General features: G+C 67.1%; 1 protein-coding gene across 1 annotated transcript; it reads left to right on the top strand.

Annotated features, from left to right (window-relative positions):
• Positions 1-23: 23 nt before the first annotated feature.
• On the top strand, positions 24-11728 carry LOC123256075 (collagen alpha-2(I) chain-like; the record flags this gene model as incomplete). Its single annotated transcript, XM_044684765.1, has 24 exons — positions 24-77; positions 263-307; positions 948-1046; positions 1764-1871; positions 2053-2106; positions 2937-2990; positions 3462-3515; positions 3616-3669; positions 3750-3857; positions 4278-4331; positions 4879-4932; positions 5543-5704; positions 5820-5927; positions 6320-6427; positions 7265-7318; positions 7407-7514; positions 7625-7678; positions 8188-8295; positions 8692-8745; positions 9007-9114; positions 9568-9826; positions 10060-10244; positions 10533-10775; positions 11280-11728. Coding segments are annotated over 24 exons (2436 nt in total), but the record flags the coding sequence as incomplete, so codon positions are not given.
• Positions 11729-12027: the final 299 nt, after the last annotated feature.

A 12027-nucleotide genomic window follows, 5' to 3' on the forward strand; every position in this document is an offset into this window, starting at 1 on the left:
GATCTGCCTTTCTCTTGATGTAGGGTCTGCCCGGCCCCTCGGGCCCAGCTGGCGAAGGCGGCAAAGTAGGAGAGAGGGTGAGTGCGCCCTTAGCGGCGTTTCTGTCCTGCCTCCCGGCCCCACCCCCAGCCAGAACCTGCCTGCTTCGGCCCGCGTGGGCGCACGCCAGGCTCTCTCGCCACGGCCTCGGGGCTCCTCGCTGCTGGCTTCCGGGAGTCTCCGATGGCACGTGGCGAGATGCTCCTTCTTGTGTCTTCTCCAGGGGCTCCCCGGTGAATTCGGCCTCCCCGGACCTGCTGGCCCAAGAGTGAGTATCCCTTAGCAGTGCCCTGGTGGAGCGCTCCAAGGGCCGGTAGCCCCCCCAGACAGCGGGCACTGGCTCGCCGGGCCACCCTGGGCCTTCCCTGGAGACTTGCCGGGGAGCAAGATGGCCGCCCAGGATTGCCCCGTTTATCAGCTTCCGCGCAGATAACCCTCCCCTTCCACGGAAGACGCCCTGCTCTGTGCTGGCTCCCAGGCCGAAGAGCAGGAAGGAAGGGCTAGGCAGTGGGGTTAAGGGACTTGCCCAGGGTCACCCGGCTAGGGAGGGTCTGAGGCCCACCTGGAACCCAGGCCCTCCCGCCTCCAGGTCCCTTCCGATTTCAAATGGTGGATCTGCCCCGAAAGGCTTAGAAACAAAATCTGTGACTGGCTTCGTGAGTGGTCTCGGGGCCTCCGCTGGGCGGCCAAAGGCAAATAAATGGAGCGGATGCGCTCCCAGAGCTCTGGCCTCGGAGGCCCAGGGTTCGCCTTCCTCCTCCTCCAGGGAGCCCTGGGTGGAGGAGCGCCCCGAGGCGAGCCCTCCTGGCCCCCCCGCAGAGGGAGGCCTCTGGGATCTCCCGACTGGCCCCTTCTGAAGAGCCCGTCCCTGGCCAGACTCCTCACTCCCAGGCTCCTCTCTCCTCCAGGGCGAGCGCGGCCCCCCCGGAGAAAGCGGAGCAGTCGGCCCCACCGGCTCCCTCGGAAGCCGGGGTCCTTCCGGCCCCCCGGGCCCTGATGGCAACAAGGTAGGGGGATGGGCTCGGGAAAGGGACCGTTTTTTCAGCCAGTCAGTCATGTCTGGCTCTTTGTGGCCCCTTTTGGGGTTTTCTTGACCCATACTGGAGAGTTTGCCATTTCCTCCTCCAGCTCATTTTAAGATGAGGAAAGTAGAATAAACAAGGTGAAGTGACCTGCCCAGGGCCACACGGCTAAGAAGGGTGTGAGGCCACATTTGAACTCGGCTCCTCCTGACTCTAGGGCCAGCCCTTTATGCACTCTGTGGCAGCACCGGGCTGCCTTCTAAGGGACCCCGGGAGTCTCTGAGGAGGGAGGGGGCTCAGCCCAGCGGGGGCCGGCCTGGGTCAGGTTCTCGAGTCCAAATCCATTAAAGCAGGCCGAGCCTGGCCTGCCGAGCCTGGCCTGCCATCATCCCTCCCAGAAATGGACGATGGACGTTCCAGGGGGCCGGGAAGGCCGGGGGGCTCAGAGCCTTCGGAGGGGCCCCCCTGGCAGGGCTTCTTCCCCAGCCGGGTGTCCTTGAGGGATTGTGGGAAGAGGGAGAAGCCTTTCCCAGGTGCTGCCTTCCCTCTTCCTCAGCCAAAGGGGGATGGGAGGGCGGCCCCGGGACGAGAACTGGCCGTCCCTCCCCTCCGTCCCTTCTGCGGCCTCCTCCGGGCCTGGGGAAAGTGGGGGCGCGTGTCTCCGTCCCTCCGTGACCCGTGCCCTTCTCTTCTCGGGGGCAGGGCGAGCCTGGCGTCGCCGGAGCCCCTGGAAATGCGGGTCCTGCCGGCTCTGGGGGAGTCCCGGGAGAGCGCGGTGCTGCTGGCGTCCCCGGAGGCAAAGGAGAGAAGGTAAGCGTGGGCAGGGCGGCGCCTGGCCTGCCACAGAGGGGGGCTTCGCCTTGTGGGGGCCGCTGGCTCCGGCCCGGGGTCTCGGCCGGACCCTCTCCAGGGCCCCGGGGCGGCCTGGGCCAGGTGGGTGGGGGAGAGCCGCAGGGAACGCAGCCACGTGACTTGCTGCTGCTGCTTCTAGGGTGAAACTGGGCCCAGAGGCGAGTTTGGAAACCCCGGCAGAGACGGCGCTCGGGTGAGTTCAGCTTCCCTTCCCGCTCGCTGTCTGCCAGTGGAACTGGCAGGAGAAGGGCCCGGGGCCAGCCACAGGCCCCCTAGAGCTGCTTTGTAGACCCTGAAAGATGGGGCCTGCGGCCGGGGGAGTCCTGCCCGGCACTCGGGCCCTCCACAGCTTGGGATCAGCCAGCAGGGGAGGCTCCGAGCGGTGACCCACAGCACGGCATTCTGGGAAAGATGGCATCCACGGGCCATGAGCGGCCTCGCCCTGGGCTGGCTGCGAGAAGTCTAAGGAACCTCCGGGGCCCGCCTGCTGGCGCTCGGGGCACCCAAAGCCCCTTCCTCTCCTCCGCGAAGGAGGGGGCGCCCGGGCCAGGGGGTTCTCCCAGCTCAGAGCCGAGCGAGCGGTGGGGGGTTGGCGGAGGCCCAGAAGGACTCTCCGCGGTCCAGCCAGGCCTGGCACTGACCGTCCCCAAAGGGAGGGGGACGTCTGGCCTGTTGCAGGTTTCCCGTTAGCTTTGGTGGGGTCGGTGAGGGCAGGGACTTGGGGCTTTGGGGAGCCGGAGCTCAGGGTCCCTCTGTGGCCGCCGCCGCCTTCAGGAAAGGCCCTGCTTACACGAGGCCCCTCCCGGAGCCCGTCTGCAGCACTGCCTTCTGCCCTGAAGCCTGAAGAGGGCTGGGTGTCCGCTGAGGGCAGACTCTCCTCCGCGGGCAGGGAAGGCTTCAGGAGCCCCCAGGGGGTCCCGGGCCCTCTGCTGAGAGCTCCCTCGTTTCTGGGGGGGGGGGGCAGAGGCGAGGAGGAGGATGAGGACGTGGCGGTGGGTTCACTCACTCTCGTTGTGTCTTTAGGGAGCTCCTGGTGCCATGGGGGCCCCCGGTCCTGCCGGAGCCACCGGAGAGAGGGTAAGCAGGAATCCCCCGGCATGTGCCCGTGCCTTTCCCGCCGGAGGCCCCGCCAATTCTTAGCCAGGCCCAGTCCGAGCCGCAGAGCCCCAGCAGAGTCACTGTGGCTCGACGTGGGCCCCCTCGGAAGCCCTGCTCGGCCTCATGGGAGAGCCAGAGAGCAATCTGAGCCGTGAGGGAGCCTCGACGCCCCATGGGCCACAGACCCGCCACCCTGGGCCCCTCGGTGTCTCCAGTCAATAAGCGGCCTGGAGAGGCCTCGGAGAGCGGCCCCTCCCCAGCCCCGCCCCAGCCAGCCAGAGCCCACCCAGAGAGGAAGCGGCCTTGCTGGACGTCCCCCTGCTCCTGCCCAAGGACTGAGGCCCTCCTCTGTCCCTCGCTCCTCGAGCGCGCGTTTGTCCCCGCCACGGCCGGCCCGACCCGGCAGCCGTCGTGCTCTGTCGCTCACCTCTTCCCTCCGGCTCCCTGCAGGGTGAAGCTGGCCCGGCTGGTCCCGTCGGTCCCACTGGTGCTCGAGGCGCCCCTGTAAGTAGCCCCACACGCGGCTCTGTCAAATGGCGAGCCTGGGGAGGCGGGTCGGCGTCCGGCGACTACTAACAGCCTTGCTTGTCCTTCCTGCCACCAGGGCGATCGTGGAGAGGCCGGCCCCGCGGGCCCCAACGGATTCGCAGGCCCTCCCGTGAGTAGGGGCTCGTCCACTAGCGGGCCGGGGAGGGGGCAGAGTGGAGCCGTCGCCGCTCCAATGGCTTCTCCCTCTAGGGTGCCGCTGGTCAAGCCGGAGCAAAGGGAGAACGAGGAACCAAAGGACCCAAGGGAGAAAACGGGGCCGTGGGCCCCACCGGCCCTGTGGGTGCATCCGGCCCGGCGGTGAGTGGCGCCCCTGCTCAGTCTAGCGCCCCCTAGCTGGCAGAGTGCAGGCCGGGCCGCTTCTCCCCGAGGAGAGCCATTTCACAGAGGAGATCCGTGGCTGGCCAAGGCCTCAGGACCCCCGGCTGCCTCTGGCTCTCCGTCCCCTTCGACGTCGCTGGCTTGGGTGCAGCCTGGCAGCGGGGGTGGGGGGGAGGCAAACAGGCCCGGAGCTCGAGCTCTCGGGGAGGCCCGGAGCCCCAGACCAGAGAGTCGAGGAAAAGAGCCCCTTCCGGGCTCGTTCCCAAAAGGGCGGGAGGGGAATCATCACCCTTGAAGAGCCAGCAAGAAGCAGCGCTGCAGCGCGAGCGCCCGAGAGGGGAACCTCCCCGGACCAGAGGCCGCGGCCTGACCCTCGTCTCTCTCCCTCCTCTCATCCAGGGTCCCAGCGGTCCTCCCGGCCCCGTCGGCGGTCGCGGTGATGGTGGCCCCCCCGTAAGTCCTTGCGGGAAACGGTAGCCTTTGGGTCCCACTGGAAGTATCAAGCTGGTGGGGGAGCAGGGCCCGGGGGGAGGCCAAGGCCACCTGGAGCCTGAGGGCACTGCCGGGCTTGGGGCGGGACGGGAAGGCCCGGAGACGTGCCCGCCACACCTGTGCTCTCCCGGTTAGCTCGGGGCCTCCGCAGGGGAAGGAGGGCCTGGCTTCGTGCTCTGGCGGCCCTCGCTGGACTCCCCCTCTCTTGGCCACCTTGTTCCAGCCTCGGGGGGTGGCAGCACTGCGGGCAGCCTGGCAGGAGCACGGCCAGCCAGCCTTCCCTCAGTGCCCCTAAAGTGCCAGAATCAGGGCAGAGGCCCCGGGCAGAGCCAGGCAGCGAGTCAGAAGGGGGGGTCGGGGCAGGGGGAGCCTTTGGGGAGCCCCTGCAGTCAGTCCTATGTTGGAGCCAGCAGCGACCTCGACCGCAACTCCAGAAGACGTAGCAGAAAAATACCTTGAATGCCGCAGCCTCGGCCTTGAGCTTCCTTTTCATCTGCTCCCTTCCTAGGGCGTGACTGGCTTCCCTGGTGCTGCTGGGAGAACTGGAGCCCCCGGCCCTTCTGTGAGTAAAGCGTGGCGATCCCCCGGGGAGACCCAAGCGGAGGGGTGTGCCCACTCCCTCAGGGACGCGGAAGGTGGCTTCGGTCCGGGCCCTCCGGCCAGGCTTCCTCTCCTTATCGGGAACCCCCCCACCCCCCGTGTGTTCCAAGGAAAGTCAGAGTCATTTGTGGGTCAGACATGCCCAGCCCTAGTGGCCACCCTGTGGCCAGAATTGGCAGTGCCAGCCCTGACCTCAAGGAGCCAGTCCCGGGCAGAGACAGCGAGGAGAAAGGGACCCCCAGCTAACATTTCCAAATCCTGCAAGTAGCACACCTGGTGTCTAGAGGATAAACCGAGGCACGACTCGGCTCCCAGAGTCATCCTGGGCCGCCGGGCAGGCCCCAGGCCTTTGCCTTTCCTCGCATCAATCAGTTCACCCACCCAGGAGAAACCACTGCCCTGCCTTCTGCCCAGACTCCCTCCCAGAGCAGCCTGGAGCTTCCGATGCTGAGGGGCATCCTGGAAGTCCTCCTGGATTTCTCGATGGGATGCCCCGTGGTGCCCCCCCACACACACACAGATAGTCCTGGTGGGGCTCGGGGTGGCTTAGAGCCATTTCTGCTTGCCTGCAGGGCATCACTGGTCCTCCTGGCCCCCCTGGCGCTTCTGGAAAGGAAGGGCCTCGTGGTCCTCGCGGTGACCAAGGTCCCATCGGCCGCGCCGGAGAGACGGGCGCCGTCGGCCCCGTTGGCTTCACTGGAGAGAAGGGTCCTCCCGGAGAGGCTGGCGCCAGCGTAAGTCCGCCCCGAGCCCCCCCCTTTCATGTCGTGCCAGGCTGGGCGTCTCGGGTGCCCCCGGGCGGTGCTGCCTGGACAGGGTCCGCCCGCCCATCCCCGCTCTTCTCTCTAGGGTCCCCCTGGCTCGTCGGGCCCTCAAGGTATTCTCGGTGCTCCTGGAATTCTCGGGCTGCCTGGCTCAAGAGGAGAACGTGGTCTTCCCGGGGTGTCTGGATCGCTGGTGAGTGCGGCCGGCTGACGGCGACCCCCGATGAAGCGCTGGCCGAGGGCTCCTCCTGCCCCTCGTCCCGCCGTCCTCCTCGGGGCCTTCCTCTCGCCCTCTGCTGGCTCTGCCCGGCCTGGAAGCCGCCTGGCCCTCGTGCATGCCGGTGTGAGAGTCCCGCAGAAGCAGAACCCCTCCCCTCGCACAAGCTCCTGCCCCCCCCCCCAGAACTGAGCAGAGCCCCGCCAGCTCCCGGTTTTCTCCCCCAGCCGAGCCTCCTCACTGTCCGCCAGCCCCATGTCCAGGGCCGGGGCCGCCGAGGCCGGCTCCCTCCGCCCCCTGGGCTGCCCGGGGGGGGGGGGGGGGAGCTGTTTCTAGAGGGCTCACGGGGTGCTTTGCTGCCTCTGCAGGGTGAACCCGGGCCTCTCGGCATCTCTGGCCCTCCTGGTGCTCGAGGTCCCCCTGGCGCTGTGGGCAACCCTGGCGTCAACGGCGCTCCTGGCGAAGCTGGTCGTGATGTAAGTCGAGGGCTCAGGCTCTCCCACAGGGGCCGTCCAGGCAGTGGACGTGGTTTGTGGCCACGATAGGAATGCGTGGCTGGCTACACAGCGGGCCGTTTGAAAAGGCCCCGGGGGCCCGCGAGTCAGGACGAGAGCCTGGCATCCTGGCGGCATGTCCGGTGGCACCCCCGAGGCTGCCCTCAGCGAGGCCGCAGAGGCGGGAGGGACAGAGCCCCATCGTGCCCTGCCCTGTGCTGGGGGCCACGGGCAGAGCAGGGCCAGGGCAGGGGGGCAGCCAGGGGCTAGCGGGGAGGCCAGGCCAGAGGAGAGAAAGCATCGAATGGTCACGGAAGAGGGACGGGCTGGCTCTGCCCGGCCCCAAAGGCCAGGAGGAGAGATGAGGAGGGGCACTTCCAGGGCTTGGCCGGGACCCTTCAGTGAAAGAACGAATGCCCAGCCCCTGCGCCCAGGGCCGGGGAGGGAAAGGCAAAAGCGAAGGCGGCTCGGGCCCTCGAGGGGCCTCCTGGCAGGAGCCGACGACCGCTAGAGGGGCGGCCGGGGAGCGGGACCCATCCAGGCACAGGGGCTAAGGAGAGCCCCGAGGGTGGGCGGCAGAGCATGGACGAGGCCCACAGAAGCCGACACCCAGCTCAGCCGGCTCCCAGCCCCCGGGCTCCCCGGGCTCTCTGGGCTCCCTGGGACCGCGGCCAGCTCTGCCATCCCCGCAGAGGGGCCCGGCTTCGGACGTGTGGAATCTGCTGCCTGTAGGGAAGCTCAGAGTGCGAGAGAGGCCGGGAAGGCTGCGCCAGAGCTGCTCCGGCCTCCCAGCTCAGGCTCCTTGTTGTATCCTCACAGGGCAACCCTGGCAACGATGGGCCGCCCGGCCGAGATGGACTTGCTGGTCACAAGGTACAGCCTCCTCCCCTCTCGCCCAGTAAGGGGTCTCGGGTGTCCCCAGCCACTCGCCCGCAGTGAGAGTCCTTTTCCTCCCCTGCAGGGGGAGCGCGGCTACCCCGGTAACCCCGGCGCCGTGGGCAACGCTGGAGCTCCTGGCCCTCACGGGACTGTGGGGCCCGCCGGCAAGACCGGAAACCGCGGTGAGCCGGTGAGTGAACGAGCAGCCGCCCGCTCGGCCCTGCGCGGCCGGCGCGTCCTCCCCGGGGTGCCCCGCCAAGGCCGCGAGTGACCCCCGTCTTTTGTCCTTCTGGTTGGCAGGGTCCTGCCGGCTCAGTGGGCCCCGTCGGCCCCTTCGGCGCGAGAGGCCCGAGCGTAAGTGCATCGTGAGGACTCCGACGGGAACTAACATTGCTGGGGACCCCCAGGCGGCCCTTTGAAGCCTGCCCGCTTTGCAGATCGGTCTCCTCCGCTCTCTGCCCTTCTCTCCCCCGGGCTTCCGAGGAATCATTAAGGCACCAGACTGGCAGTGCCGGGTGCCAGGTTGGCAAAGGCCTTTTGCCCACAGGACCTCGGCGGAGTCTCACCCAAAGCAGTCTTCTCATCCTCCTCTCGTGGATGGGAAAACTGCAATTGCGGGAGGTGTGGCCCCGGCCCCCCGCTTCCATCCGCCCCCAGCACTGGGCCGCACTGCCCCTTTGTCTTGGGAAGACTCCGGGGCTCTGTGAGGTGCGGCCCGTCTCTGCACGCTGGGGCGGCCTTTTCCTGCGTGAGAGCAGAGAGCGAGAGGCTCACTCTCACCGGAGTGCGCCCAGGGACTGATGCGCCGTAGGGGAAGACCCCGGGCACATGTGGGGGGTTCATGCCGCTCTGTCTGTCGGCAGGGCCCTCAAGGTCCCCGAGGAGACAAGGGAGAGCCCGGCGACAAGGGACCGAGAGGCTTGAACGGCTTCAAAGGACACAACGGATTCCAAGGCCTTCCCGGCATCTCAGTAAGTGGGCCTTCCGTGCGATCTGTCCGTGTCAGTGGTCCGCTCTGAGCCCCGGCCCGGCCCAAGGCTCCCCTAGGCCAGCCGGCAGTCAAAGCTGAGGGGGTGCGAGCATCCCGCGGGCGACAGAGAGCCCCGGAGACCCTCGTCCCCTCGTCCGAAGGATCTCGTGGCGTTGAGGCGTCTCGTGAATGGAATAGCCCTGGATTCGAAACCCCCCAAGGGGGGAAAAGGCCCACGGCCCCGGCCCCTGCCCACAGCCCCTGCCCCTGCCGGCCAATTGGAACAGAGCTTGGCTTCTACGCCCAACTGAAAACAGCGAAAATGGAAAGAGGAAAAGAAGAGGAGGAGGGGGTTGCCCGGAGTCTTGGGCATAACTAACTCATGCTTCCCCCCCAGGGACAACACGGAGATCAAGGTGCTCCGGGTTCCGTCGGCCCCGCCGGCCCCAGGGTGAGTGAGGGCAGGGGTACCCCCCGCCCGTGGCCAAGGCCCTGGGCATCTCTCTAGAGGAGGAAGCTGGCCTCGGCCCTCTGCCGGTCCTGCCTCGAGCTCTCCCGCTTCCGGCCACTGGGCCTCTCTCTTCCCTCTGTCAAGCCTTCCTCCAGAGGAGGATGAAGACCGCCTCGGGTCCCCCATCTTCCCCCCTTCCCTCTTGTGCCTTTTGGGCCTCCTGCCCGCTGCGGCACTAGGGATCGCCGTCTTCTCTTTCAGGGTCCTGCTGGTCCTTCCGGCCCCGCTGGCAAAGACGGCCGCCCCGGACACGCAGGGGCCGTCGGGCCTGCTGGCCTTCGTGGCTCCCAAGGCAGTCAAGGTCCCGCCGTAAGTGCGACTTGAGGGGGATCTGGAGGGGACCGGCCGACTGGCCCAAACCAGTAACGGGGGAGCGGGAAGATGACCCGTCCGTGTCCTCCCATCCTCCTGGCTCGCCTCTCCCAACCCAACGCCCCAGAGCAGAGTCGCGCCGAGGCGTCAAGAGCAGAGCTCTGTGGCGGGGCCATCCCTAGGCGGCATTGCCAGGCGGGGGGGGGGGGGGGGTGGCCCGAGTGGCTCCTGAGCCCCGAGGCCGGAGACGCTGACCCTGGACTCTGGGCCCGAGGCCTCCCCTGCTTTCCAGCCCTCGTGCTAGTGAGGTTTTTCACGCGTCCGAGGCAGCCCTGGATGGGGAAATGCCCCCATTGGGAGCATGGGCGGACGGGCTTTGATCCGGTCCCTGTCCTGGAGCATGCTGGGATGGGCAGCCTTTCCTCCTCCCTGACCTCTCCCCTTCCACAGGGTCCTCCCGGCCCCCCCGGCCTGCCCGGGCCCCCTGGTCCAAGCGGGGGTGGCTACGAGTTCGGCTACGAAGGCGATTTCTACCGGGCGGACCAGCCTCGCACTCAGGCTTCCCTCAGACCTAAGGACTACGAAGTCGACGCTACCCTGAAGTCCCTCAACAACCAGATCGAGACCATCCTCAGCCCAGAAGGCTCAAAGAAGAACCCTGCCCGGACCTGCCGAGACCTCAGACTCAGCCACCCCGAATGGAGCAGCGGTATGTGGGCCCCCGGCCTGCCTCTTCCTGATCCCCGGAGCCACTTCAGGCCTCGTCCCCGTCTGGGGGCGTTTGGGGGACGCTCTGAGGCTTGTCACGCCCCGACGTGGGCAGTCACCCCCTCCCCCGTCCGCCCAGCCTCCCACCATGTGGCTGCTCGGGGCCCCCCGCCACACGGCCGTTCCGCGGTCGCTGCTTGGGATTAAGCCCGGCGTTGCCTCGTCCCACGGCAGGTTTCTACTGGATCGACCCCAACCAGGGCTGCACCATGGACGCCATCAAAGTATACTGTGACTTCTCCACCGGCGAGACCTGCATCCGCGCCCAGCCCGAGAGCATCCCGGCCAAGGCCTGGCCCCTTCCCGGCACTCCCAAGAAGCACGTGTGGTTCGGAGAGACTCTCAACGGTGGCACCCAGGTGAGCCCCCCCAAAAGCAGGGCAGCAGAGCCGGCCCCCCACGCATGGCGGCCCCGTGGTGCCCGGGATCCTCTCTAGGCCGGCACCCCGAGGGGCTCCCTCGGGCCCGCAGGCAGCCCTCTCAGCTTTCTCCCAAAGGTCACCCCTGCTCCCGACGACGAGGCCTCACAGGCCCAGGAGGACACCTCTGTGGTCCCTTCTTGGCGGTCCAGCCTGAGCCTCCACCCCAGATCCCCAGAGCATCCTCCGGGTTCCAGCCCTGACCCGACCTCTTCCCTCCCTTCCTAGTTCGAATACAACAGCGAAGGCGTGACCTCGAAGGACATGGCCACCCAGCTGGCCTTCATGCGCCTGCTGGCCAACCACGCCTCCCAGAACCTCACCTATCACTGCAAGAACAGCGTGGCCTACATGGACGCTGAGACGGGCTCTCTGAAGAAGGCCGTCATCCTGCAGGGCTCCAACGACGTGGAGCTCACGGCCGAGGGCAACAGCAGGTTCACGTTCACCGTGCTGGAAGATGGCTGCTCCGTAAGTAGCTGGAAGGGGCTGGCAAGGAGAGAGGGGGCCAGGCCGACGGGGGCTCCACCAGCAAAGGCTCCCCTTCGCAGGGGCCGAGGCTGCCGAAGCCCGGGGCCCTTGGCTCAAGGGAAAAGGTCCAAATAAGTCCTGCCGTTCCCCTGAGAGGTCATGGCGGGGGAAGATGCCATTTTCACAGGCCTCGTCAGGCCACAGGCCCCCTACACCCTGCCCCCACTCCTGGACTGACTCTTCCTCTCGTCCCTCATCTCCATTCTAACCCCGAATAAGAAGCCCTGGGCGCCCTGACTGCCATTGCAGAACAAGACTCTGGGGCCCCGGCCGGCTCCAACCAGGAGAGCCTTTCCCTTTCTCTCTCTCCTGGGTCTCTCTGCAGACCCAGGACCCAGGGCAGCCCCGCAGACCCAGGGCAGCCCCACAGACCCAGGGCAGCCCCACAGACCCAGGGCACTCCTGGAATGCGGCTCTGACTTCCTTTTCTTCTCTTCGACACAGAGAAAGACCAACGAGTGGGGAAAGACCGTGATCGAGTACAAGACCAACAAGCCCTCTCGCCTGCCCTTCCTGGACATCGCGCCTTTGGACATTGGGGGGGCAGACCAAGAATTCTCTTTGGACATTGGCCCCGTCTGTTTCAAATGAACCATCTGCAGCGAAATGGAAGAAAAGAAAAGGAAAAAAAAAAGATGCCCCCCACGTCCTCCCCCTGCCCTTCCTCCTTCCCCCCTTCTTGCCCTCCAATCCGATCCCTTCTGTCCCTCCTGCTCGGCTCCTGCTTCAACTCTGGGCAAAAGAGAAGGGTCAGGACTCTCGGAGCACCGTGCAATGCAGCGGACCCCAGGCCCCCCCCAGGCCTCCTGACACCCGCCTGGGGGAGGGGCAGCCCTTGTAAAGACGGGACCCCACCAGGAAAGGAAACAATAAAAAGCAAACCCTTTGCACCACTTGTGGCTTCTGACTCTCTTCCACGGAGGGTGTAACCTACCTCACGTGCCCCCCGCCATGGCGCAGGTGCTGGGCAGAGGCTCTTCTCCTTCTCCCTCGCCCCCAAGGTGCTAGTTAGATGTACGCTAGAGCGCTCGCAGTACTTGAAGAGTGTCCGTGGTGCTACATACCGAGCCTGGAAGCCGCTCTCTGCGCTGTTGCTCTGGCCTGCTGGGGGGGGGCCCTTCCACGCCATCCCGCTCCCCCCGAAGGCAGGCAGCTCTCTGGCTCATCTCTGCCCCCGTGTGACCCCCCCCTC

This window comes from Gracilinanus agilis, unplaced genomic scaffold (genome assembly GCF_016433145.1).
Source record: "Gracilinanus agilis isolate LMUSP501 unplaced genomic scaffold, AgileGrace unplaced_scaffold55851, whole genome shotgun sequence".
NCBI lineage: Eukaryota > Metazoa > Chordata > Mammalia > Didelphimorphia > Didelphidae > Gracilinanus > Gracilinanus agilis.